Genomic DNA, 27,541 nt, shown 5'->3' with positions numbered 1-27,541 from the left:
ACAGGGTGTCTGAAACTTCATTCTCGCCTCTAGAATTACGAAGACCGCGTGACACACACATACACCTAACGAAGGCATCCATCAGGGCAGCAATGGTGTTGCCGTATGTACCTTGTCTCGTATTCGTGCTGCTAATAATGTCATTGCTGCCAGCTTGAGAGCAACCTCCATTTCTCCGCAGCCGTAATAGCCTTATTGCTGCTGCTCAGACGGGCAGCCAAGCTGCGACGAGCATCAACAATCACACCCATTATGCCCAGTCCTATCAGAATCCTAGCGTCCATCCAATCCCTCCTCTTTGCTCTAATCATTTCAACTCACGATCAGACAGTATGCCGCAGTGTCTACCACAGTCGCACCCGGAGAATCACATTCAAACCCTAGATCCCAGTCTACCGCCCACCTCCAAGCACGTAAGATTGCTACGTACGACGGCACGAACCAAAGGACTTCCATTTTCATCCCTCCCAAAGACCACAACCCTCGCACTCTGTCAGCGACGCTGTCCGCGCTCTACTATACGCGATGATTCCAAATATCTCCATCTCCCGATGCCATTCTTACCAGAATGTGGCTTCCAAAGCGGTTGGAGGTGTCAGATACGGTAGAGGATGCAGCATCCGGCCATCCAGAATGCCGACATCCGTTAGTCATCTAAGCCTTCATGATAGACACAAGGAAGACATACGTACGTAGATTCCCGTCCTGCGATAGCAACTATATGCCTATAAGCCGTAGACAAGACGCAGGAATGCCCCGTAATAGACCCATACCGTGCTTCTGACTACGAATCCCAATCCCACGTAAAGTCTCTCCCCCGTGAAGTTATCCCTCCGATCCAGACCATCCACGTAGGGAAAGCTTCATCAACCATCCCTCCATTCATGCATTCACTTGGTTCGTATAATGTGCTGTAGAGAGTCTGACGTCATTTCAATATGCATACTTTCTCTCAACCTTCTGTCGAGAAATTCAATGAGAGAGTTTAAGCTTTGAGGCCTAAAGTCACTGTATTTCTCACCCAAGGCCTCCCTATAAGGAGTCCCTTGACAGCAAAGATTCCAGGGCGTCGCTCCGGGGGCTGTTGACCGAATGAAGCCCAAAAACCTCTTAGCCCAGAACAGAACCCCCTTTACGCATACCTTAGCTTCTTATTGAGTGGATACCATGGCTGTTCACGACAATACTGGAGGCGCTCACACCCCACGAACTTAATTACCATCGCTTCGAAAACAAAAGCCTCATCCCCATCAAAGCCTCAATTATATCCTAGGTCTCGGAATGACGACCAGGTAGCCTCACCACCAGGATACCCTTTAGGCACTAAGGCCGCATTTCCCCTTCCATCCCTTCATGCTCCTATCTCAGTCTAACTCTGCATTTGTGTCATTTAGATCTTAGATCTTAGATGCAATACGCCACCAAAATACCCTTTAGACGTCACATGCGTCACCGCCACCACCTCCCTGGCCTCTTTCTCCACCCCTTGACCCACCCCTATCCACTGTCTCAACAAGCTTCTGCAATCCACTGACCTCACACTCGCCACCACCATCGTCCTGGCGTCCTTAGCGTGCGCCACCACCACCGCCATCGAATCAGAGGCGTGTTCGGAGGCGTCTGATGCTGAGTGGGTCCTCCACGACTCGAGCATCCGAGATCACACCGACAATAAGCGTGAGGACGTATGTACGTCTGAAAATGTTGCTGCTTTAAGAGGGAGGAAGGGTGGGGCCCTGTCCGTGGGGGCAGGGTATCGATTGAGTCGGGTTGGAGGTGGAGTGGGGAGGGATGGGGGAATACCGGGCTACTGGTTTTGCTGAGTCCTGTGATATGAGTGGATATGGTGACGGTGGTATGCTCGGCGCTATTTTGTCGGTGCTGTACGCTTTGGGCGAAATGAGGTCTGTTTTTGGACGTGGGGGTTTGGTGGCCCATAGGATGGGCAGGTGAGGTGGTAAATTACCGGATGCGGTGGGGATCTCGATCAGATTGCAGGAAGTCCTCTTACGTTAAGGCGTGGGTCCGGTAGCGAACTCGATTGTGTCGATACGATTGACCCGATATTGGTCCAGGCGGAGAGGAGCTCGTTGAGTACGGCACTAGTCGTCACAATTCTCGGAGTTGTGTTGACCACTTCGGACTTAGGACGTTTGACGGGCGCTGTATCACTGAGGTCTTCATCACTCATACTCCAGCGTCTCTTGTGTGTGGTCCTGACTGGTGGTGCCTCGCGATCATAACTCGCCCTCAACATTGGCTCCGCGCCGAAGTCAACGTGCGGGTCCGAGTACTCAACCTCTGTAAACCCATTTTCCTCGTAATGAGTATCTTTGCTGCACCAATTGTCTTTCGTTCCAGACCAACTAGTTACATCAGTTGAACCCTGTTTCAATTCTTTGCTTTGTGGTTCAGTGACTGTTCCAGCGTGGTTTGCAGAGGCCGGTCTTAGCCTTGCCTTGCTCTCGACCGATTTTGTGTCTGTTCGCGGATTCTCATTGCTAGTCTCAATCGGTGGAGTGTGTACTGTCCTGCTCCAACTGCCGCTTCTACTATAGCTGCTGTAGCTTGAGTATTTGGGACTCCTTCCTGACCTTCTCCTCGGTGAGCTAGATATTTTCCGTCTGCGTCCTTGGTAGCGCCTTCGAGCTGGTGGTGGAGTTCTTGAGGAACGTCTTCTAAGGCATCTAGAATAGGAGGGTGGCCGAATATCATATAACAATGTCTTTGTCCGATCTTCAATCGAAGCACCCATAGCCGAAGTCTTTTTGCCGAGCTCTTTTCTGGGCGACACAACTCTCTTCCCTTCAGTGAAACAAGGATCGCTCTCCGGATCATTGAACTTTTCTCTCTCGAGGCTCAAGTCTGCCCAAAGCGTGTACTTGGACGCTCCATCGTTTTGCTCCACCGTTAGGGTTTCTTCTGACAATGGATCTGGTGAACCCAGCGAAGGGACGAACTTTTTGAATATGGGCACCTTTGACTCCTTTTGCATTGGCTGATCTAGTTGGGTGACCATCGACGCGATCTGGGCCGGCGTTTGGAGCATGTGCTGTGGGGCCTGGTATGAATCTGTGGTAATAGCTGAATCTCCAGCCGCTTCCTCTGCTTCACAGTCAATGAATTCAGAATGAGGCTTCAGTTGGTCGGTCATGTCGTCCATGTCAGGACTTGGAGAGGACCGCATATAGCGTTCTGGTCTCAGAATGTCTCCAAATTCGAGACGACTTCGCTCCCATTCTTGCATTTGTTGGATAGATGGTAAAGAGCTGTCATACTCGCGGCTGTATTCGTATGTCATGGTCTCCATTTTTTTATTCAGAGCACCAAGATTCGAAGCCTCTGGTTCAACCTCTATTCTACGTGACGCTCTCAAACGGGGATGGAGCGTCGTGACTTTCGGATACCAAGTAGTGTCTTGTTGTGCTTTCGGTAGACTGTCTGTCAACGACGTCGGCGATGTAGCCTCCACATATTCTTCCACTCGGCCAATGACATGGCCTTCATCATCCCAGATCTCACCACGTTGGTCAACATTCCTACCTGCGAGCTTTTCACGATCGCCTTCCACAACAACTCCAATTATCGTGCAGTACTCGTCAAGGATTTTGCCAGCCCTATTTACGATTTTGCCTTCAAGCGATGGTACATCGGCGACTACTTCTTCAGGCTCGTCATCTTCCTCAGCGGCTTGCCTGTCTTCTTGCGTCTTGGCCAAATGCCTACTCTCGGCCGGCATCTCTTTCGGCTTCTCCTTTCCTCCAAGAGTGGCTTGTGTTCCACCAACTCCTGCTGCATCTTCAAGGTCGATTAGAGATTGATCGTCCGAATATCCGTCGTCAGATATTACAGCAGTGCGGAAACATCGGGGATACGGCATTGAGTGTATCCTAGCAGGCTTGCGTCGTCCTACTAGTTTTTTATCATCCTCCTCATTTTCTGTGTCAGACTGATTTGCCGGTCTGCAAGGATATTCCCATTCCATATCGGAACCAGCTTTGGGCAGTAGCACCTGCCGAGGCATCTCAAATCTTTCTTTCACGCGCTCATTCTCGGCATGATGTGCAGAGACGATCTTGTCGACGAAACATGATCTAGTTTCCGCCTCAATTTGATATTCTATAGAATACGTTTCGCTTATCAGGTTGCTCTTGAGTCGGGTAAACTCTGACAGGAGTTGATCCAGTCTTTTCGGCTCTGTACTTCTACTGAACCCTTTTTGAAAACCGCTGCCAGATTGAGTAGGGGTTATAGTAAGCGCCGAGATCGCGGGAATGCTTGGCTGAGGAGCAGTACGTTGCGGCTGAACGAATGGTCTTGGTCGGGATTCGCTCTGACATAAAGTACGCTGAAGAGCATGATACTCTTGTTTTCTTTCTTCATTTGCGCGAGCCAAGTCTTCGATCATCTGTTGCTGTTGTGCCAGCACGTCAGGCGCTTCGACTCTGTGAATCTATATTAGTTGTGCCGGCATGTGGTATACACCCCTTTACCTTCTTGAAGAGGCTTGTCGAGCATAGATGATCACCATGAGCATAAGTGTCAACGTGCTTTTGATCCTGTCCAGATTGCAATTCAAAAGCTCTATTTTGTCCTTGATCATAGGCCATCGCAAGCGCTCGAGGACGATCTTGGATCGAGAAGCTTTGTCCACATTGCCTCCTTGTAAAATTGGCACTTTTTTCAGCAACATATCATCCATCTCTTGAAATACACTTGAGCACTCCCGCGCAGCGCCCTCCGCAGTACGGATAGCATTGTCGGAACGTACGCGATCCGCGTCCTCGTTGAACGTTTGACCTAGCTCTTTGAGTACGGAGGATGTTAGTGAGACATCTTTCGATATTGCAAGAATCGAGCGGTCTGCGCTTGCCACTGTCTCCCCAAATGCATAGAGGCGGAGACTCAACCGAACACCAATATCAGCAACCTGGACGATGGACGCAACGAGAGCAAGTTCAGCCATGTCCAATGCAGTGAATCAAGTCAACCATGGTCAAGGGAAAGAGAGATATCATTCGGGGAAGCGAGCATAGCAATCCAGCTTGCAGGAGGTGGCAGCCTTCATGCGGACAAGGCTGTGTTTTTCCTCAGCTCAAGTCTTGGAAGATGTGGCAATGCAGCTATCTTTAGCGCAACTGAGAAAGATGCCGAGTGCAAGCAGCGCACAAAGACAAGCTGAAGCGAGGATCTGATGGACATAGTTTCTGGAAACTGCTCTACTCGTAGTAAACAATGGGCAAAAACAAGAGTCTGCTTATGGGGACCTTGGCAGCGTCCGAAAAGCGTAATTTAGGCGTGGGCATATCAATGCCCAGCGTATTGGGAACTCCATTCTAAGGTACTACTGATGCATGTGTAATTGTAACCTTGCACGTTCCACTATCTGTATCTTAGGCCAGGAAGCACCATATTCTAATGCAAATGCCATCAGCATACAATGCAAGCATTCCAACAAACAAATATTGAGAGAGATCAACGAGTCATCAATCCTTTCCATACCACAACCTTGCCGGTGCCATTTCCTTCTCGACCCCTTGTCCAGATGTATCTTCCTTGCATTGAACACGCTTCAACCACCATGATCAGGCTCAGCTTCAGGTTGTGGACGTTGCGGATTGTTTGAACGCCGCGGCTTGTGCCCCTCACGCTTTCTACTCATGTATCGTCGCCCTTTTGCGTCAATACCTAGCTTCTTATTCTTCAACCAGGGGACTTTATTCTGGAAATCTTGGAATTCCGGGGGTAGAATCATCTGCTCCACATCGTAATTTATAATTTTCGGCGAGCGCCCCAAGTCATTAGGACGGCGAATATGTTCGCGCATCTTGTGGCCTGTCGGGCTACGATATTCCTTCCTCCACCAAGGCGATTTCACATCCTGCTAGATGTCAGCCATTAGAAATGATCAAGAGCACGTTCGCTTTTGCTGACCTGCCGGGGATCATTGGTCTGTTGACCATGTCCATCTGAACTAATGTCAGCCATTTCAAGATCAGCGTCATAAAATCGTTACATACTTTGGGCATCCGAATAAGAATTGACTTGACTTCCGCGGAACTCGATCGTGGACCTATCCAGGTAAGGATGGCTTGGACGATGAGCTGGACGACGTGAAGCAGTCGAAAGATTCCGATCTGCGGCCTATGATAATTTTAGCTTCAGCATAAAGGATTCAAATGACATCGAGTAAGACTAGATAGACTGCTGAAGAGTCTGTTGAGATAGAATCATCAGGTAATGAAGTACTGAACGGACATCGATAAGCGAGCAGAATGCCTTTAGACCATCACGCAAGTACGACTGGTCAAGTATTTCGACATGCAGCAGACTTACATCAAAAGCAGCGAAGGAATTCCGACCGTTCACCGACGTACCGTGCCTATCGCTTCCACGGTTCTCACCCCGTTGAGGAGCAAAAGGGGTTCCTTTTGAGCCCCTAATGCTTCCGAGAATCTCTTCGGTAGTAGGAAGCTTAGCGAAGGGTAAGTGTGCGTACTTATCCCGTGGGTCAGCAGTACGACCTGCGCCAGCCATCGCAGACCCATCTCTGCCGGACGCGCTAGCGGGTACTTGAGCGTATTGGCGAGGCATCATGGATGATTTAAGGCAGTGAGTAGAGCAAGATAGTGTGTGCTGTGAAGAGGAAGTGTAGCTGATGAAGAGAAGGAAAATGGTAACAGGGAGATAGATTATATAGATCTACATGTGGTCGGACAGAGAGGCTGGTCTTGCAATTCGTTCCAGGCTCAAGATGACTCTTGCAGGTCGTGCAATGATGACTGATGATTTACAGATTTTGGGGTTCGCCAGGTGGATCAGCTGCCTACAATCTATGTTCACGGTACGACGAGTCTAGCGAGGCGTACAAGGAGCCTGCTCTACACAACATTCGGTCAGATTGATGTGCGCAAAATGGGAATGAGTGATTCAGTACACGAGATACCGAATATCAGCCTAGTAAGCAAGTTTATCTCTGCATCAGGATTTTCTCTACTGACCGCTCATATCTGGGTCTGTACCACCGTTTGTAATAAGAATCCTCAATAAGGCGATGCAGAAGCTCATCATTGCCAAATCAAACTCCTGCCCATAATTTCGTAAGAATCTCTCAACCCTGATAAAAACTGAATAAACGTCACTTCTTTCTCTTCACAATCAGCCCTTTCTGCCCGGTCTTCGTCCTTCCCACACTCGCCCCTTTTTGTCCGGCCAGAAAGGATACAAACCCTGAAAGCGGCTGACCGTTTTGGCTTGATTTACCAGCTGGACTTTGGCTTCTCGCCGATCTATACTCTGTGGCACGAGAACAGTGGTCTGATGTGAAGTGTTAGTCTTGTACAATTCCTAAATTCCTGGTATTTTACCTGAATCATAAGCTGGATCGTCTTCCATAGAATATCCGCTTTGGCAATGCGTTTGGCTTCTTGCTCGACTACCCCTGCTTGAATATCGACTGTATGCATCCTCGTCTCTTCTAGAGTGCTGCATCGAGGGTCTCATCTCAACATATACAGGTTCGAGGCATTTCTCCTGATCAAAATCTGGGCGCTGAGAGCGATTTCGTTGGTACCGAGAATTGCAATGTGATCGGCTCTGGGTCGAATCCGAGCTCCCGCGAGAATGAGGGCGGCGAGACGACCGACTGTGATCGCTCCTGTCGCCGTGTTGAGACACAGGGATCATATGTCGAGAGACTGACCCGTCGTGGTCAGAATAAGAAGCCTCTCGACGCTGTGATCTAGAAGGGCGATATCTGCTAGACGAGGAGCCGGAGCGAATGCCGGATCGATAATATGAACTAAATCTGGATCTTTGGTCATCTTGTGCTATAGAGTATGACTCATGGCTGCCTCGCCTGCGAGAGCGGTCTCTTGGTCTGTTGGTGCTCTACTCGAATGATACAGGGGATTAGCTTTCATGAGGTGCGATGTCTGCAAAGAGTAAAATAATCGGCTGCAAAGACCGCTCACGTGCAAGAACATAGGAAAGTCATGAGCATATCCAAGTAGCACCTCGCTGGCCTTTTCATGTTATTGAGAATGAAAAGTCACGCTGTAACGTCCCTTGCGCACGTGTTCTCAATGGTCAATCATATCTATCTTCCACGATGCAGTTCTAGCAAGATGATATCGAAGGAAAATGACAAAACTGACCCTACTAGGACTTTGAAACCCCATGTTGTACAGTTGAGCAAGGTTCCTGCACCCTAGACGCTTTTTGTATGAGTAAAGAAGAGACTTTCGCAGGGAAATGAGGTTGAGGACCTTGTCGTGGTGGTGACAAAGGATTACCCCTATTCCGATAGTGAATTTCTCTTAGCTAATCCTTTCAGTATCTCTTTACTCTCGATCCGCAAGCGGTCAAAGAGCCGCACCACCTATCTTGCTATCCATTATCTCAATACAGAACCGCACGCTTCTCCACCTCCATGTTCTGTCAACCGATGCCGTTATTCCAAAAGCCATCAATCTTTCTATCCAGGGTTCAGCACGCCAAATTCCTTCAGTCATCGACCTTCCTCCAGCCAGTCACATCCACCCACCGCCTCGCCACCTATTCTCACTTCAACCCTAATACATTCCGCTCGGCTTCCACAGCACCATCTACAACCCCCTGAACTGCTCACAAATATCGTTCTCCAAGTTCGCATTCGTAATCCTACATTCATCCTCGCCCCTCCACTGCATCCTTCTATTATCCGGCATCCTCTCCAGGTCATCCACCGGCATTTCCACTGGCGGCCGCGACCGCCGCCTCAACCTCGCCAAATACTCATCCCTTGATCGCTCCCGGATATGACGGGGCCGGTAGTCTCTCTCTTCGTGGATGAGCTGGATACCCTCGCTAGGGTCGTCCCACCATCGTACTCGTTGGTTGCGAGGGGCGTGGTACTCTCGTATACGGCCGTCGTCATACCCGCGAGATCGTTGACGTCGAGGTGAGGGGCCGTGGTAGGAGGGAGGTTGGTAGTACTCTCGTACACGCCCGTCGTCATACCCGCGGGATCGTCGATGCCGTGAGGGACTGCGATGGGGGGAGGGTGGGCCGTTATCGTAGTTGTACCGCCGGATGTAAGTATGTTTGTGAAGGTTCCTGGAGGAGCCGTCGCTAGAGCGGTGGGAGCTGCGGTGGTAGCTGCGGTGGCAGTATGTGTAACGGCCGTCTGATTGCTCATGGCGGTAGACTGAGTTACCTTTGCGATCGTAATCGTAAGGGTTGTTGTGGTGGCGATGGCCTGGCATGTTGCTTTGAGCTTCTCTGAAGTTTGGATTTGAGTAAAGATGGAATCTGAATGTCAGTAGCAAGAAGGTAGAGGGAAGTATGCATCTTTTGTAGTGGAAGATTGCTTTGGTATCACAGTAGAAAGGGAGTACAACATTTCCTATCCGGTGGTCTCGGTGAGTCTTGGTTGTGCAATAGTCACTAACAGTACCCTCTGGCTTCTGCGGTGATCTGCTGACGGAGAAGATGTAGGACAGAAAGTATCCCATAACGTCGTACTTACACAACCATCGCTGCCATTCAACGGTGAAGAATGCTGGTCCTGACGCAGACACGCACAAAGCACAGGCTAAATGAAACGAAGAAGATATATGAAGATGTTTTGAAAAGACCGCAACCAATTTCAGAAAGTTTCAGCAGGTTAAGGTAAAGATGATGACATCGGCTTTCTCATTAAGTACGTGATACAATCAAGGCTATATCCAAAATATAGAACATGTGTATATTGATGTTTGCAAAAAAAAAAACACCCGCTCAGGCCTTTGCAAGCGCCTTTTGCCATGTTCTCTCAGATACTTACTTTCTTAGATACTCCAATTGAAATCGCCGTTCGTCAGTCCTTGACCTTCATATGGGATTGACCCTCAGAGCACCCTCGCAACCTGCCACGTACCGCCATCATACAGCCAGATCAGATCGCCTTGCTCGCACACAGTTGGTCGATGCAATGCAAGAGCTGGCTGACAGTGATGCCAGTATGGTGGCGGATGGAAGACCTCACGATATAGTGGCAGATCCTCGTTCGGATCCGATGCAGCGGGCGTGAGCTGCTTGAACGAAGCGTTGCTGCGATTATGTGGGGTTTCGATATCGTCGTGAGAGGTGAAGGATTCCATCGCTGCAGCATATGCATGTTCCAGGAAGGTAAGCCGCGCGCTGTCATCAGTGAAAGTATGTTGCTGTTCTGCTTGCTGCAAAGCCTGGCGTGCGTGCAGACGAGCATGACGTTCCTTCCCTCGGACAAGGCTTTCTTTTCCTGCCTCTTTATGGCGTTGCTCTGTTTCCTCTTCTTGCTGTCGACGTGCTTCCCTCTTCAGTCGTTTGTGCTCCACACGTTTGGCCCTCCTATCTTTCTGTGGTTGTTCACGGCCTGGTCGATGGTCCCAGAGCCGACTAACAACTTCGAAGCACGATACCCCACCTCCGCCGTGGTAACCGTGGGAAAGCACACCCATGTGCGCTGACTGCATTTCGCTCAATGGCATTGTGCTGCGTATATCCAGGAAACAGTCCTTCGCTGTCTTTCATAATTTGGCTGTAAGATTCTTGAAGGGCTTCCAGAAGGGTGTGACGACGTTGAAAACCTTTGCTCACTATGCAGATGCAGAAAGAAATGGAGGGCAGATAAATGCAGGTATATATTTATAGAGGTACGGATTAGTGGCGACGATTGTGTTACCTCGGACTCATTGTTCGCGTGACTGAATGGGTGTGCTGACTCTTGTGTACAGAGAAAACAGTATCGTAGGACAAGAAGAGAGGCTTTGTAATCCATGACTGGCTGCCTTGTCTGTCTCCTTTTACGTGAGTGGCCTCTGCCTGCCGTTGCCCGCTGTGCCTGACGAATGGGAAGTGATCTCTCACCGAGATCGCTTGCCTTGAATGGACACCTGCGAGGTACAGTGAGTCAGAGCTCTGAACAGTGAGGCATTGCAACGATAATGCGTACCAAGGGAGTACAGTAAATAACCGGCAATATAGCTTCGTTTGTCACGCCTTTTTTTTCTACGTAACCAAATCTAGCCAAATCGACTTGAACACAAATATGCAAAACCAGCTGTACTGCCTTTGGAGTCAATGAGATAGGTCATGAGCTAAAGAATTAAAGACTGGATACTAATGATAAATTTGATCCGATGTTAGCAAAAGTTTGATCTTTGAAGTGGGGAAACGAAGGGATATGAGAAAGAGCTCAAAACGATTCAAAGTCTCTTATACGTCGAGAACGAACACTATCGTACAGTCTATATCACACAGAAAATCCTGCTGGCGTTTTGGCATTTGCAACTGTTTCCCCTCGTCCCCCCCAAACCCCAATTGAACTATGTTCCTACCCACCCTGCGCCTACAGTACGTCCTATACATCACAATCATGACCGAGTAGTATCTTGGCGCAAGATCAGCTTCATCTATCCCAACTGCAAGCCAGGGCAGAAGTCCTATACTTACGAGATTTGACATCTTTTCACAAATGAGCTATCCAAGTATCTCTATACGTGGTTCCGAAGTCTACCTTCCCTCGAAGTCAGCCTCACCAACCCGAAACTCGAGTAAAAGTAGAGGATGGTTACTTACAAGCTTTAACATCACTGCATACTTCAGTCTCCCAAGCAACGTCACGAGGGCCGGCGCGTGTGCACGAGGCGACAAGCTCCTGGCAATTGGGGATTTGGTTTGCGCATGCCTGCGCAGCATCGCAGTCCGGGGCTGTAGGGGTGTAGTAGGAGGAATATGCAGACCACCATGGTGATGGGGGTGCTGCTAAGGTGGACAGAGGCGACAGGACGAGGCAGAGGGTTGCGGCGAGGGTCATGGACTTCATGATTGCTTGTGGTGTGCGTTTGGTGGATGTTGGTAGAAGGAGTTGTATGGTTTAGAGTGCTTAGATTTGGATTTGAAAAGGTGAGGTATTTAGATTGATTTTGTGTTATAGAATTGATACTGTGAGCAGGAGTTGGCAGGCCAGTTGACTCTTCTTATAGCAGAATCATGAGCGTACTACTACCTACGCATCATAAAGTCTGAAACCGTCACAGATGCAGACGACCATGACTAGAAGCGCCGAGTCTGCCAGTTCGGAATCATATGGCTGACTTTGAGATCCTGTAGGGTAAGGGATTCATGGGCTTCGTGCCCATCCCGACGGGCGTGGTCAGCCTCACTTTACGAGTACCTACAATTCTGGATTGCCCCCTGTTTCGGGAGGATCGGTACGAATGTGCCTTGCATGACGGTCAGACTCTGGGGGCGATCTTTAAAAGTTATGTACAGCCATTTTAGTATGGTGTAGCTGTGTTTGAGCCGATAAAATGGATAGATTCCTATCTTAGGAAGCTTTTTACTGGCAAGACTTGATATGTACTTATCAGATCAACGCTGCTGCTATTTCACCATGGGACACTGGATTCGCAACCTACAGAAGACCAGAGATTCACCAGAAAACGGTTTGATGCCACGATCTGTTGAAAGTGAGCCTGGTAAGCCACTTGCAGTCACAGTCTTCCGTTGGCGAGACACATGAGGCATGGCCTTCAGTCCCTTCAATCTCCACACGTGGAGGCTCGTCATTTGCAATGAGGAAGGCGGCAAGAGACAGCCTTGTCATCGTTTCGGAGACCTGAGGGAATAATGAAACAGGGGGAGATGTTCAAGAATAGTGCGCTTGTAGTGAGACGGCCCCTGAAATTTCTACCGACTGAGACGGCATGGAACTTTTCTGCCAAGACGGTGGGATATGGTCAAGAAGGCTTTCTTTTGCTAGAAGAGTCTATCGGCAAATGTTCGTGATGAAAACGCGAGGCGAATTAGAAGTAAGGTACAGGACATGCAATGGATGTGGCCGGTTTCACTGTGGTCAGACGACTAAATTGGCTGGCCTGATGTCCCTCCATATTTGTCCACCTCCATCCCTTGACCATCCTCCCTTTCTCAACCGTACGTCGACTCCTCATGTCGATCGTACACGTTCTGTAATGTCACATTCGACAGGTCCCCATATAGGGCTAAGCACTCACAGCAAAGCTCTTCTCCATCCCTCCTATCATGAATCTCTCCTTGACACCAGCCTATCAACTCGTGCTTTTTGCGTTGCAAGGACTGGACTGCTGCAATGGTCGCTTTTAGGAGAAAGGTGCCATCGGGGTGATTTGTGGTATTAGCTTGACCTGACATTGTGTGCGAAATTTCGAGTAGGGGTTCATGTTCTTCACAAAAAACCTAAGATGAACGACTGGCAGGATGCATTAAGATCAGCAAGAGAAATATCAGGTAAACGCTCTTTTGCATGATCCGACAATGCATTGTTTAATTTTTGTTCTTAGGACGCCAACCGCTCTGTTCTTCTTTTGTCTTCTTTTCGGGTTTTACACCTTATGAATTTACTGAGCTCGACTTCTACCCCCAAATTTCTGTGTATGAAAATCACCACGTCTTGGAATGATATGGCTTCGCAAATTTTCACCTGCAGATAAGCAGGCTCTTCAGCCTTGATGGCTCTAATGGATCATTTAGCGCTCCGTTAAATTCCCGTCAGAGTCACAGAGTCAGACTTGGACCGAGATCTTTGATTCAGAACAACCAACGTAAAGATCTATTTCCAAAGGGACTTTTGTCTTTGTTTCAAGAACAATGCGAGCGCCGATGTCGGACGACAGCCTGATCGGACATGGTAGATGAATGAACCTGGTCTGTATCACGGTACAGACCCGAGACAAAACACTGACTTAGACTACTGTTGGCTGTGAGTTCATTAACCAACTCGTAAATCGAGGCGCGTAAAGGCTTTTGAATAGTTTTTTCGTCCCAGATTTATGTCTCAAGTCGTACGAGACACCCGCAGAAACATCAATGATTCTATAAAATAGAACATCATCAGTGAAATCTAAGCTCGATTTACCAGCGCTGTCGTATCACACGAGCCTCTACAATTCCTTCAAGCGTCCATCTCAAGATGCGAGGATCAGCACAACTTCTCACAGCAGCCATCACAGCGACACTGTACATCACCAGCGTGAAAGCTGCCTCAATTAAACGCGATCTTATCTTGCCGGAACAAACTAACCTTACGACCTTACCAAGATGTGACATCGGTAGCGAGAACATACCTGAGTTCCCAGTAATTGGGGAAACAAACCTCTTCTGGACCATATGCGTTGCAATACCAGTCACGCCGCTGAGCTCGCGCACTGTCGCTACCATCCTCGACGAGCTCATCTACAACATAAGACGATATCTTCCCCCTGATGGATCGCTGAATCGCTATCGATACCGTCATTCTCGGAATAAAGACGTAGAGGTCGGTATAGGTCCCTCGCAGATTGGGACGGGTCCGCACCAGCGTACTGATCCTGGATGGGTGATCCCGAATCGCCTCGCTAGGACGATCATGAGCCAGCTAAGGGATTATGTGAGGATGCAATTCTCGGACCAAATCTATGCCCTGCACATTTTCGTCTATGAAAAGAATACGCCTGCGAAGCGGAGTCGAGGCACGGTGGCCGGTGCGAATGTTGAGCTCCGTCCACGGATCCCTGTAGGTGATGATGAGTTAGGGCCTTTGGGCAATGTCACGGCTACTTTGAAGTAGTGTCCACAATGCTACGCAAGATCTGTTAAGTTGAGAAAATTAAAGGATAGTAGAGACATACAGTGGACGTTGTTTTAAGTGAGATTTGTACACTCACTCAAAAAATTGAATTGTCTTTCTCTTTGTTTTTAAAGTGACTGCTAGTTCAAGGCGACGTCGTCTCTTTCACTTCCACCCTTTCATCCTAGAATTCGAGTGCAGCCGCTGAAGCGCAATTTTCAGTGGAAACCATTCTAATTTGTCCAAAGGATGCCACTAACATTGCCCTACTACCATGGCCACTACCTATATATATTCTGACCATCGTTAATCAGCTAATTAACTGTTTCTGGCATCGGATCTTGAATACTTGACAAACACTTCGTCAAAAAGGCTTTGATGAATCTTTTCGTGAATGACCGAGCAGTCTTCGCAAAGCCGGTCGGCATCTGATGCGGAGTGAATCCGACTTTGACAAAGCTTCATACGTTCCTGCTTGGCACGTGATGATTTCAGGGAGGCGATTGAGCTGGCGCGGTGGAATGCAGCTTGAGCGTTCATGTGGTTAGCGTCCATTTTGGGGTGAGATTTTCTGAAGATAGTGAGAGTCAGGAGAGTCGTATGGGGTGCAAAGATGTGGATTGTTTTCTAATATTCCGCGGTCTTGACATATTATATAAGCGATTGGCATTGGTTGAACAATGCATTGTTCTCCATTCAGGAACGGTCGTCTTTGTTCTGAGCATAATATGCTCCTCTGGATACTTCCATGCTCAGCATCTCATCATGATGTTCAGATGAGATTGATGTGTTGTTTGCCGACCCGCGGATAGCCATATATCATTATAGTTTTGCCACTGTCCCAAAACGGCAATTTCACCTCCGTCGCCGAGTGTCGACGACGACACTTCACAGCACTTTACCCTTTTCAGATTCAAGGTCTACCATTGAACCCCGATTCCTTGGCGAGAGGTCTGGGTTTCCTATTTGAGCATGGTGTATTTGTTGTTGATGCAAGCTTGAATTGATCCGCCACCCATCTGGTAGACGAAACTAGTGTCCCCTCCACCTCACAGCAGCAAACCCAAACGGATCGCTTGGAGATGGGGTTCCTAACGCCAAAGACATCGTATCGGGGTAAACAAATATAGAAGTATTGCAGCACTGGTGTTGGATCATCTTGCTGTCGCCACTGTGTACGACCTCTGTCTTAAAGTTTTTGATGGATGCATGACGCGAGATGTGAAAAAGTCACGAGATGACTATCATTGTTGCATTCTATGAGATTTTATTCATAGCAAATTATGACTTACAAGCTATGAAATAGGCTCACTCTACAATCAATTCGGGACATGATCACCACCCGGATCAATCTCACAATATGCAGTAGGTTATCTATCCTTCTATACCTTGCAATCACTATTTCCACCACTTCTTGGCAGTACTCTTTTCGTTGGCTTTGGATTCCTCGAGATCCTCCATACCAATCTTCACCCAGTCATCATCATTCTCGGGCTTCTTCTCTTGGGCCTTCTCTGCCTGGGGCTTCTTCTCGTGGGGCTTCTCCTCCCAGGGCTTCTCCTCGTCAACAAGCTCCATAGACTGGCCGTACACTCGGTATATCCTCTGGAAAAACACACGGACCCAGGCCTCATAGTTCTTTGTACAGCGAGGGCACATGGGGGCTGTCGAGTCATGAAGGTGTACTTGGAATTTGCATGAATTGACGAAACGGTCGCGGCCGCGGGATGCCGATTCGCGCGCAGTCAGCTTTGCTCCCTCAAAGGATAGCTTGTGTGAAAAAGCTGTTGGCTGAGGTGCGGTCGTCGCTTTTGTTGTTTTCGTGGGATTCATGCTGATGGTCGGAACTCTGTTGATGAGGCCGGAGATTGTAGATGATAGGGATGGGTGAGAAAGGAAGTCAAATGGAGACATGATAGAGATTTTATCATTTATCATAAGGTGTCGTGAGATGTGTGAGTTGGGAAGGTGTGGAGAAATATTGATGGTACCCGGTGTGACCGGAACCCTGTGTTACTTGGGGCAGCCTTCACGTCACACAGCACACTATATGACACGAATTCTAACAGCAAAGACTTCACGTATAGCACAAATGAATTTTGCAAAGAATGTGTTGGAGACATACGAGCTTTGCCTTCAGGAAGATTCTCACTTCCGATAAATTCAGAACAGGGAAAATCAGATGTATCATAAGATAGAAGACTAGATGTCACTTGAAGATCGCTAGTTTTCCAAGGCAATTCAGATTGTACGACAAATAATGAAATTCATTCTTACTAGTGTAAAGAAACAAGGCGTACAGGGGAAACCATCAATGTTGGGCTGATGAAGTTCTAATAAATATACTAGCGGAGCGCTCTTGTGCACGATAAATCAGATGAATGATCAAAGACGCTGGGCCGCAAGATAGAGCGCTTGAATGATTGATGTCCTTTTGGCGTTCAGGGTTGTCCTGGAAGTAAATGGAGATGCAGCGTGGAAATTAAAAATGATTGCTATGATTGACCGACGCTAGGGATGTACTTGGCCTAATCAAGCCTAGCGGAGTATCGCAAATAGTCATTCGAATGCGTTCTGTCTCTGAACTTTGATACACGTCTTGGACCTTTTCACTGCGATGACTGGTCTGATGAAGGTACCAATAGAACAATGATGACAGATCGTCCAGCCAAACGTCCGCGTCGAGACGAAAGTCCCGCCCGGTATGATCGACATGCAAAAGCGCCCAGATATGAAGATCGGAATGGGAGGCCACCGCGCGAAACCGAGCGTCCAAGGTCACGGTCTCGGGAGAGAAGAAGAGATCGCAGAGATTACAGCAGATCGCGATCACGAGAGCGGGGATACAGTAAGCGGGATCATCAAAAACCTAGAAGCTATTCTCGAGAGCGGACAGCAAGGCGACAAAAGGATCGAAGTCGCAGTAGAGAAAGACATAGACCTGTTCGAGGTACAACGCGCAAATCCCCTTTAATGCTGCTACATGAACTGATACTGAACACAGATCACCGTTCGCGTTCGCGCTCAAGATCTCCACATCCTCGAGACCGTGACGAAACACGCCGTCGACAACACTCTCCACCCCGCCGAGCTCGTTCTCCAAATGCACGACCTTCGCGATCACCACAACCTCCCATAGGCCCCCGCGGTCGAAGACCCGATCCTCAACGACCTGAACCGGGGCCTCATAAAAACACTCCTCCAAACCCTAAACCCAATGGTACATCTACCAAGGTGCCCAACCCGCAGGAAGTTAAAACGCACCCAAATGGGGACATGGAAATAGATGAAAACCCCGAAGAAGCGGAAATGAGACGGATGCTGGGTTTTGGCGGCTTCAAGACAACGAAGAATACCAAAGTGAAGGGCAACAATGTATATGGGGTCAGGAAAGAGAATAAGATCGAATACAGGCAATACATGAACCGTGTCGGAGGATTCAACCGGCCATTGAGTCCGTCTAGACAACAGTAGAAATTTGAGGAATGGGACGACTAGCCCTACTTGGATAAGCTACGCCTTGTTGCTATCATTGGGAGGCTGCCTTTGTTACTGAGATCGGGAAGATATCATATCAGAAGTCATATCAGCGTCTGAAATTGTGGGCGAGGTTCTTAGATGAGGAGTAAGTCAAACGCAATGTGGTAGGTGCTTGTGGGCTAACACAACGAGAAGAGCGCCTTTAATGGAGGAGTGATCTGCCCGTGAAGTCCGCTTTGCTATAACGCATAGTCGATACACCGGCGAGGCAAGAGCCGAAAAATGCCATTACAGAAGCCATATCTCGAATGAGGATTTATAGTATTCCGGATCGATATCATCAATATCATCAGATTTCATCCTCCTCCTCATCAAAATCATCTTCAACACCCATCTCGTACACAATCCTCCCGCCTTCTCCCTGACCCCCCTCCCCCTCTTCCCCCCTTCCTCCCCTCCTCTGCGCATCAAAATAAGGCAACACGACCCCCTCACGATCCCGTCTCTGTTTCTCCGTCAACCCCAACTCAAATGTCCCATCTTCCCCCGCTTGCTCTTCCCTTGCACCTCTCTCCCCACCCCCTTTCTGACCATATCCCGGAAACTCCTCCAGCAACCCAAACCCGAAACCTCCTTCAACTCCCTTGCCCGTCCCCACTGTTGGCGAAAGTGGCAGCACAAATACCTCCTCCACCTCCCGTCCCGAGCGCCGTCGATGTCGCATTTCTAGCACGTATCCCTCCCTATCGCTTCCCTGCCCCAACCCCTTCGGCGCCAAACCAACAAGCACGCCCTCCCTTCCCTCGTCAAGCCCAAATACTGGTTCCGGCCTCCCGTGGTCCGTGGCGTGTTTTCTGGCTAGGACTTGAGGGAGGGAATGCGTGGTTAGGATCGTGGTGGCGAGGTAATGCAGGGTTTGCAGGGGGGAGGGAGCGTAGGGGTTGTCTTGCGCGTGGGTGGGGAGGGGAAGGGGGATATCAGTGTGGTAGATGCCCACGAGGGTGATTGTGGGGGTTATGAGGGAGGAGAGGAAGGAGGAGAGTGGGAGAGAGGGGGTGCTGCAGAGAGGGTGGAGGGTGTCGATTATTAAGAGCGTTCGCGGAGGGGTGGCGGCGGCGGCGGCGGTGGTGGCGGTGGTAGTTGGGGGGAGAAGGGCGTTGATTGAGGAGCTAAGGGCGGTGATGGGGGTTCGGTAGGCGGGGAGGAAGTGTGTGATGTCTTTGGGTGGCGTGGGGGTGAGGAAGGAGATGTAGATTGTTGTTATTTTGGAGATCTAGGGTTGTTAGAGGTGGATCTTGCGGAGGTACAGGGGAGGACCTTTGCATTATGGATCAAGCTGTCAATCAGAGGGTGTGCAGGCTGCTCGATTGTGTCCTGTATTAGAGTGAATGGAGAGGCGCCTTCTCGTAAGGATAAGAGTCTTTGAAGGAGGAGAAGGTTGTGGACTCGTCGGTGGTTGTGGGTTTTATTTGGCATTCTAGCTCTTCTGGAAGGCACAGTATGTAAGTGGAAAGATGTTGTGCTTGTCGATCCAGTCTTTGCTGTCGACCTTGACACTTGAAATACGCAAACACGAATAGCGTGGAAGTTGTATCCAATTCATATTTAAGAAGGAATCATATTGCATTCGGAATTGAGTCTTAAATTTCTTACTATGACATGGACCGGATACATCCTCTTCAGTTCTTGCGATTAATGAAATCGCAGGCAACGCTTCTTTGGATTTGGTGACAAGACTTAGAGACGTACATCCTCAGGGGTTACCTATCTTCTCGTACAATCGTAAGAATATTCAACTTCCAAGGCAATACCAGAGCGCTGCAGGTCTCAATCTCAGTAATATTGAGATGACTTATGTTCCATGAACAGGCTGCACAGGCTGCACACGAGCTGCATAAGCCTCGGATCGGATCATCATTTCTGCGAAAGAATGGATGGAAGATTGCATCGCGCGTGGTCAGCTTTCCAACCCTGCTATTAATCCTCATCATCACAGCCAACTTAACATCCACAAATACAACGTTTCACTCTGTAACACTATCCAAAGGTGCGACATTGGCGATGCCGTCTTGGCAGCTGGCGGGTGACGACGACAACGGCCACTTATGCGACCCAATCCGCCATGGTGGGCACCTTGTTTATACTTTAAATATCGTGCAGCAAAGCCACATTGTCGGCGCGTCAGTCGTCGCAACTCATTCCAAGACAACCTGTCGGCTATGATGCCGTACTGAGCATGTTTCTGACAATAATGGTGATACACGGCGTTATATGGACAGCCTGAATCAGTGGAACCTACCTTGAATAATAGCAGCGGAATTATGTTATTCTGAGGACCTGACATGTTGTGTTGCTAAACCTTCAATCATGATACAGACACGGCTTGTACCCATGACAGTCACTGATCTCCGCTATCAGCTTCTCTTGCATATTATTTCTACAAACCTTTGATTTCCCTGGATACAACCAGAAGTCCTGTGATATGACATACATTTAGCATGAAGATTCGCTGAATGCCTTGTCATGTCTAAGTTCTTATGCCATCATATGTCTGACTCTTCTGCTCATTCAGTCCTATAATCTTATACCAGTCGTTCCTCCGAACCTCCAGTCATGATTGCATTCGCCTCAACTAAGTCTAGCAAGTCCCACGGGCTGTCTTATGTCGGTCTTGCCTTGATATTCATCATTCTATGTCTCTATACATTTCCCAATATCAGGCAGGAGCGTCTCCTACCACTATCACATAGGAAGCAAAGACCCGCGAAGGAGCATGGCAGTTCGACAACTTTCAATCGAAAGACTCATTCAACCACCAAGATCGTCGAATTGCCGCCAGATGAGAGGCCTGCCTTCCGATACGGCAACATCGAGACATCTCCAATGAATCTCGAAGGTGATCGGTTACGGAAGACCACAATCATAACACCGCCCACCCAGCAATCGCCCAAAGAACAAATAGCTCGACAGCTATCCCCGTCGGCTCTTCTCAGTCGACCACTCCCAACCTCCCAGACCACCGTACCGAAGCTCATCCACCAGAGCTGGTCAGACACCCGCCTCCCTGAGAAATTCCGCCATTGGAGCTATACATGCCGCGCCCAACACCCGGATTGGGAATGGGTATTATGGACCGACGCAGACAACCTGCGATTAGTGGAGAAATACGCCCCCTGGTTTCTTGACACCTACAACGCTCTAACAGTGGAGATTGAGCGCGTAGACGCAGCGCGAAATATCTACATGCACGTTTTTGGCGGGTAAGCAGGCCTCAACCTAGCAGTCCTCTTTCCACCCCAACCTTTGCCTCCACCAAAGCTATTACTCACAATACCGTATAATTTGCTAACCTCTCCCACACAGCCTCTACTTAGACCTCGACGTTGAATGCCTCCGCCCAACCTCCGCCCTCCTCTCCACTTTCGGCCCCTCCACACCAACCCGCACAGCCTACGTCGGCCGTATGGGCACAATCAACGAGTCCGTCCACTCCATCCCCAACGCCTGGATGATGTCCACCCCCGCCCACCCATTCTGGCTGCTCCCACTCGAATACATCGCGGACACGCTCGCCGAGGTGGCCGCAGAGGAAGAAAGCGAGCGCTTCCTCGAGGAGCCAAGAATGAAGATCCAGGCGGAAGCCATCACCGGGCCTGGCGCTTTATACGACATCATTGGAAGATATAATGGTGATGGAGGGGTCGTGGGGGCATACAATTGGGAGAATAGGGATACACAGAATTTGGATGAGCATTACGCGCTTTCGGGCTGGGGCGTTGGCGAAGGCGGACCGGGTGGCGGTGTGCTGTATAAGACCGACGCGTCTGTGAGGCAAGAGGTGCAGGTTCTACCCGACTGGGCGATCTATCCGTATAGCTGGGGGCCGGATGGGGAGGATGTGCGCGAGATTTGCTCGACGTGGATTAAGAGTGAGGATTTCAACCCGGAGTTGTGTAAGGAGAGGTTAGGGGTTGCGGGGGAGGAGGACGATGATGGGACGGTGACAAGGGAGGGCAGTTTTGCTATTACGTATTGGAGTCATAGTTGGTCGCGTGGAGAGGGGACGGCGCATGATGAGTCCAGGGTGGCGTTGTTGAATGGAGAGGGGCATGCTGAGGAGGGTGGTGATGAGGGTGGTGGGGATGGGAAGGAAGGGGGTGAGAAGGAAGGGGAGGGTGAGAGTGATGGGGGGGAAGTGCAGCAGGAAGGAGCGGATGATGGGTTAAGTGATGAGGAGAAGGAGAATGCGAAGAAGAAGCAGGAGCATGGGCTGAGGTTCGAGCAGGAACCCGGGCTGAGGGATCATCGTGAGGATAGGTTAGAGGAGGTGGAGGTCAAGGATCAGCTTCGTGCTGTGTGAAGAGTCCTGCAATATCGTCGTTCGTTGGAAGATACCCACATCGTGATTTTTGGCGGAAGATAAGCGTCAGTCTGGGACAGATGCTCAGGTAAATGATTGGATCGAATCGGCTTGTGGATAGCCTCAACTACCACCCTCTCTATTTCGGAGGAAATAACCTATACTGCCCATTGGCATATCAATACAACGACGCTTTGCAACACCGATGCAGGGCGCAGGCAGAGCGGAGATTCTTCGGGGCGAAAGCCGAAAACAGAGCGCACAAGCGCTGAGAAGGAGTCCGTGAGATGGTGTATATATACCTTATATTGGATACCCCCATATAGACAAATATCAACAAAAAAAATAAAACAAACTATCCAAAGGCTCCAAAACATCCTTCGCTCTCTCCTCCAGAGGAAACCAAGACCACGAGTTCAGACAAGATCATCGACAAACCGACCAAAAGCCATGTCCTCACACCAAGCCAGCCTCTGCCAACCCAAGCCATAGACTCACACCCTCAATCCCCCTTCTCCCCACCCTTCTTCTTATACATCTTCCCATGACTAATCAACAAATACTTCTGAAACAGATCCTCCGCGAATGCATCGAAAACCGTATATTCAGCCCCAAGTCTCCACGCGGCCGCAATGCCACTGACACACGCCATCTCATGCATATTAACCAGCGTCCAGCTCCCCGCATACCACGTCCGGCGCTTCCCCTGCAACCACATCATATTCGGCACGACCCTGATATAATGCTGCCATCGATGCCCCAGCTGATGCCACCACTTCCGCAATATAATCTTCTCAGGGTCGATCTGGTCGATCGTCCACTTGTCACGATGGTCTTCGTCCAGGAAGATCGATTGGAATACGTGCTGCGTGTGTGGCTGGCCTGGCTTCTCACCCGTCACGGAATCGGGGCTGTCTTGCCGGAATTGGTGCTGGTAGTTCGTGCAGTCGAAGGCCATTTCGATCTTTGCCATGTCCTCCTTGTAACTGTGCGTGTAATACATGGGTCGATAACCAGCGGGTTCGCCATCCCCTTCGCGCCGAGTGATCTGATTCTTCGCGAACGCGACTTGCTCCTCTTGCTGCTTGTTCTTCGGCTTGGCGCACAGGTCGTCTGAGAAGTGCGTCTCGAAGTTGTTGGAGAAATAGTCGCTGTCGGAGTGCGTGATCGTGATGTCGTTGTAGAAGTAGGCGCCGCCGAGGACGAAGCGTTCGAAGAAGGAGGAGGTTTTACCCAGGAGCTTTTTCGCGTCGTCAGCGAGCACGGCGAGGACCATGTCGTCGAACGTTTCAGTCACGGAGGTGGGGCCTGTGTGTCCGCCTGCGCGCTGGCCACCCTTGGGGTCTGTTTTGCCTTTTTCGGGGTCGAAGGGGGCGGTCTCGAGGACGACGCCTTTCTTGGTGCGGGATTTGATGGCGGTGACGTCGGTGTTTGTGCGGATGTCGACGCCCTTGGACCGTAGATCCGCGGCCCAGTCTTTGTAGAATTTGTCGCAGCTGGGGAAGGTGACCATGTCGGGGAGGTTGGGGAGGAGGGTATCCGGGTCGTAGTTCCAGAGTTTCATGTTGGGGTCGTCAAAGAGGCGTTCGAGGATTGCGCAGGCGACGTTGGCGGTTTGGTTTCCTAGGTAGGGTGTTAGTGGTGAGGGTTCTATAGGGAGATGCAGCTTACCGGTGCCGAGGAAGAGCGCGATCAGAGGGTAGACCATCTTGTCACCGAAATCTTTAGAAAAGAAGAACAGCCGTAGCATGATCCGAATGGGCACTAAGCCTAGGACTGGCATGGTGTATTTGATCAACTTCAGCACCTTTCCGAATTTCTTAATGTCTTTGGAGAATTGGTCGACAAGTGGACTCGGGAAACAATTAGTCCAGAAGCTGTCTTTCCCTTGCCCAAACGCGACTTGTAGCTTGACGCCTTGTGGATGGTGACCGTAACGTTCCATGAATCTAAAGGTGTGCTTGAAGATGGGCGATCCTCCCTGAACGCCATCATTCATCCATGTGGTCCCGTACTTCTCTTTGTCCAGCGCGATTGAGGTGGCCTGGCCTCCAAGAACGGACATACGCTCTATGATGGTAATGTCGAACTTCTCTGGGTGCTGGGCGAGTGTAGCTGCGCAAGACTGGGCGGGTCAGTGACCATTTCGACAAGCAGACACGATATTTGCTCACCATTCCTGCTGCCCCACCTCCGACAATGACAACCTTCTTTTTCCCATTCTTAGAGGCATCACCTACAGCCATCTTGTGTATGCTAGAGGGAATTTTTAGCTGGAAAGGATTTCTTGCTGCGAGTCGGATACTTGACGCGTCTCTGTCGGAGAAGTGAGCTTGAAGTACAAATGGGACTCGTGAAAATGCCCCAGCGCGACGCCACCCGGACGCGTTTGTTCCGGTACTTCATGATGGAATGTAGATGTCATCGAGTAAGCCTAGGCCCCCTGCTAGCCTTGGGCTAGGCAAGCCAAGACGGCCTAATCTACAACCCTAAATTTCATGCCAGATCTCTAGATCAGATCTTACACACGCGACATGCTATTCTTGCAACATTCCCATGCCTTTCCGAGGGGTCTCCATGTACCACAACCTCCGTCATATTGAGACTTACCGGCTGAGTTTCGGGATTAAATGTCATCAGATGCGGGGAGGAAACACATCATGATATGGCAAACGCATATAGCAATGGAAAGGATGTTCATTTGAACTTCTGTCTTTGCTACCTAAGAAAGCTTTTTGTTCAAGTTGCTATCATAGGTGCATGTTATAGAAATAGTCGCGTCATATATGCAGGTTGCGCGGGTCGCAAGATCTGTGTACAATAATTGACAAATGAAATAGCTGCAGATGTGCTGTCGTTGGTTTCAGTAAAGATGCATGAAGCTTCGAATGATCGAGTGCCATAAGGATAAAGTACCATACTGATTTGATGGTCGTTAATCCTGTCAAGTGGCGAGAAGAATATGCAATAATGGTGCATTACAAAGGAGATATTCGTGCAGAAGTGCTGTGAGTTCCCAAACGAAACCGCAATCGGTAGCTGATCTGGCGTATTCGGGTATCGAAAATCGCATTTATCGAGGATATGATTAGTAGTCGGCGACAATTCAGAATCCAAGTCATGTTCCAGAGGCTTGCTGCCACCAGATATTAAAGCATAGGCTTCGTTGCCTATGTTAGGATTGATCGGAGAGAATCGTCACGTCCGAGTTTCCGTAGAGCCTGCTGAATAATAAACAATTATGCAGGCGTATGAGTTGATGTGAGAAGTGAGTTAAACGCAAGGCTATTTAATAGTCATGGGGCTAGGTTCGGGCAACCCCGTCGAGATCGTGTCCACTCAACGCCGTAGATTTCTTAGGTTCCCGTCCGAAGTTTATGCAAGTAAAACGCCTTCGCTAAAGAACATTAATCTTCAACATTCGACGTAAATCATCCTCGATGTTCTTCGTACTGTATTCATTACTTTTCATGGAAGTGGCTGACTGCCTAGTGTTGCCGGCAGGCACGGCAGGCACGGCAGGAGATGCAGTAGATGTTTGGTGAGCTGAGGCAGGTTGCCTCCTTGTGGTAGGTCGGTGTTTCTCCTTTCTGTTCGAGGGTGTAGGAGTGGAGGGAGGTTCAAGGTCGCGGTCACCAACTGGAGACATGGGAGCTTTGAACTCCCGACTGAGGCTCGAGGAAGGGGGCGTTGATTTGTAGGAATATTGGGTGACGCAATCTGCTTCTCTGCTAACGCGAGTAGAGCTTGTCGTCGTTCGTCGGGTGTCGTGCCCTCCATACCATTTGGAAACACGGGTAGCGTTCCAGACAAACGAGCAGATGTCCGATTTTTGGGCTTTTGTGTCGGAGTTGTGAAGTTTGTAGAAGGTACTTCAGAGGTCTGAGCAGGAGAGGAGTGGTCTGGATAGCTGGGAAAATTCAGCAGCTGTTTCAGTGCTCTAGTCTTAGCGAGTAGTGGGTCCTCATTGGTCGCATCGGCGGCAGGTTCCTCTTCCTTGGATTGAAGAGCCTGCCCATTAGAGTCGCTGTCCATCTCCATACGAAAGACACTACCCGCGTTGCCATCAGTATGGTGCCTTGCATGATGACGCGATGACGGCGCTGCTAAAGACGGGCCGCTGGGTCGTGGAGCATCAGAGTTGGTTGAAATCCGCGTATCATCAGTCTTCAGCCCTGAGGATGTTCGCGAAAGCTTCGCTTTGGCTGCCCTGTCCGCGCGGAAGAGCATGTCTAGGGGCGATTCCTCGCGTGAAAGGCGAATTCGATCTGGCGTGTATGCGTAGCTTGACTGCAGATCTTCTTTCTCTGAAGCTGAGTCTTCAGGAGTATTCTCCATCATACTCTTGAGACTAGTCGTCTTGTTTACATTAGGTACAGATTTTGAGAAATATTGAGGAAGTTTCAGGGTCGACGCATCAGGTGAATTGTGGAACCCAGGGCCAGCATATGGTCGTGGAGTGGTTCCAGTAGCCTTCGAAGGAGTGGCAAGCTTCGCTTTTGGTGTGCTGTTCAGATGTGGCGCAGGGATCGAATTGGTTCTGGCCGAAACTGGTTGAGAATCCCGAGCTTCATTTCTAGAGTGTGTGGGTTTCTTTCCCGGTGGATTGTTCCCTTGGCCCGTCTGACTTTTTGGCTTCTTCCCTCCCCGCGCTTGTCGTGGCCCTGCTTGTTGATTCTTTGTCTCAACGGTGCGAGCATTTGCGTCTTGATGCCCCTCTACACCCCTCCGCGCATTTTCTGCGATACCAGCGCTCTCCTCTGGCTGCAGTTCCTCATGAACACCATTGTTGCCATTTGGCAGGTGTCGCAGACTCCTCCTTGGCTCGCGCCGATTGTTTGATCGGTCGGACATCGAATATATGGTTTGGCTTAAAAATATGCAGCCGTTCTTGCGAAATGACAAACGATAAAGCAAATGGAAGTATTCAGAGTCGTAGGTGAGATGAGTTAGATCGTTGTGGAGGCTCTCCAGATGAGTGAAGCCTTACGAGGAGCAGGGTGGTCGAGGTCGAACTTAGGTCAGGAATCTGGCGGCTTGTAGAATCTTGATGATGATTTCAGTGTCGCTGAGAGTTCATGGGTCTGGCAGTCATGGACATTGGAAAGTCT

At 49.6% G+C, this 27,541-nt stretch overlaps 9 protein-coding genes across 9 annotated transcripts; 3 read left to right on the top strand and 6 right to left on the bottom strand.

The window, feature by feature from the left end:
- Positions 1-1,987: 1,987 nt before the first annotated feature.
- KY384_003549 (uncharacterized protein) lies at positions 1,988-4,966 on the bottom strand (the record flags this gene model as incomplete). Its single annotated transcript, XM_044812063.1, has 2 exons — positions 1,988-4,445; positions 4,494-4,966. 2 exons carry the CDS (start codon positions 4,964-4,966, stop codon positions 1,988-1,990), a joined length of 2,931 nt encoding a protein of 976 aa, XP_044671196.1.
- A 606-nt stretch (positions 4,967-5,572) lies between these two features.
- KY384_003548 (uncharacterized protein) lies at positions 5,573-6,597 on the bottom strand (the record flags this gene model as incomplete). The annotated part of the gene is made up of 4 exons (XM_044812062.1): positions 5,573-5,884; positions 5,935-5,969; positions 6,021-6,144; positions 6,337-6,597. 4 exons carry the CDS (start codon positions 6,595-6,597, stop codon positions 5,573-5,575), a joined length of 732 nt encoding a protein of 243 aa, XP_044671195.1.
- A 3,272-nt stretch (positions 6,598-9,869) lies between these two features.
- Positions 9,870-10,490, bottom strand: KY384_003547 (uncharacterized protein; the record flags this gene model as incomplete). The annotated part of the gene is made up of 1 exon (XM_044812061.1): positions 9,870-10,490. One exon carries the CDS (start codon positions 10,488-10,490, stop codon positions 9,870-9,872), a length of 621 nt encoding a protein of 206 aa, XP_044671194.1.
- A 3,464-nt stretch (positions 10,491-13,954) lies between these two features.
- Positions 13,955-14,590, top strand: KY384_003546 (uncharacterized protein; the record flags this gene model as incomplete). The annotated part of the gene is made up of 1 exon (XM_044812060.1): positions 13,955-14,590. One exon carries the CDS (start codon positions 13,955-13,957, stop codon positions 14,588-14,590), a length of 636 nt encoding a protein of 211 aa, XP_044671193.1.
- Positions 14,591-15,988: 1,398 nt separating this feature from the next.
- On the bottom strand, positions 15,989-16,423 carry KY384_003545 (uncharacterized protein; the record flags this gene model as incomplete). The annotated part of the gene is given in 2 exon segments (XM_044812059.1): positions 15,989-16,195; positions 16,214-16,423. 2 exon segments carry the CDS (start codon positions 16,421-16,423, stop codon positions 15,989-15,991), a joined length of 417 nt encoding a protein of 138 aa, XP_044671192.1.
- An 898-nt stretch (positions 16,424-17,321) lies between these two features.
- Positions 17,322-18,064, top strand: KY384_003544 (uncharacterized protein; the record flags this gene model as incomplete). The annotated part of the gene is given in 4 exon segments (XM_044812058.1): positions 17,322-17,540; positions 17,595-17,606; positions 17,730-17,810; positions 17,825-18,064. The coding sequence occupies 4 exon segments, from the start codon at positions 17,322-17,324 to the stop codon at positions 18,062-18,064; spliced, it is 552 nt and encodes a 183-aa protein (XP_044671191.1).
- A 2,619-nt stretch (positions 18,065-20,683) lies between these two features.
- On the top strand, positions 20,684-22,430 carry KY384_003543 (uncharacterized protein; the record flags this gene model as incomplete). The annotated part of the gene is made up of 2 exons (XM_044812057.1): positions 20,684-21,330; positions 21,434-22,430. The coding sequence occupies 2 exons, from the start codon at positions 20,684-20,686 to the stop codon at positions 22,428-22,430; spliced, it is 1,644 nt and encodes a 547-aa protein (XP_044671190.1).
- Positions 22,431-22,932: 502 nt separating this feature from the next.
- KY384_003542 (uncharacterized protein) lies at positions 22,933-24,676 on the bottom strand (the record flags this gene model as incomplete). The annotated part of the gene is made up of 3 exons (XM_044812056.1): positions 22,933-24,080; positions 24,102-24,555; positions 24,605-24,676. The coding sequence occupies 3 exons, from the start codon at positions 24,674-24,676 to the stop codon at positions 22,933-22,935; spliced, it is 1,674 nt and encodes a 557-aa protein (XP_044671189.1).
- Positions 24,677-25,898: 1,222 nt separating this feature from the next.
- On the bottom strand, positions 25,899-27,284 carry KY384_003541 (uncharacterized protein; the record flags this gene model as incomplete). The annotated part of the gene is made up of 1 exon (XM_044812055.1): positions 25,899-27,284. One exon carries the CDS (start codon positions 27,282-27,284, stop codon positions 25,899-25,901), a length of 1,386 nt encoding a protein of 461 aa, XP_044671188.1.
- Positions 27,285-27,541: the final 257 nt, after the last annotated feature.

Source organism: Bacidia gigantensis (assembly GCF_019456465.1).
Source record: "Bacidia gigantensis strain McMullin 20006 chromosome Unknown contig_180, whole genome shotgun sequence".
Classification (NCBI taxonomy): Eukaryota; Fungi; Ascomycota; class Lecanoromycetes; order Lecanorales; family Ramalinaceae; genus Bacidia; species Bacidia gigantensis.
The sequence above is the reverse complement of the archived record's forward strand: the minus strand, read 5'-3'. Positions and strand labels throughout refer to the sequence as shown.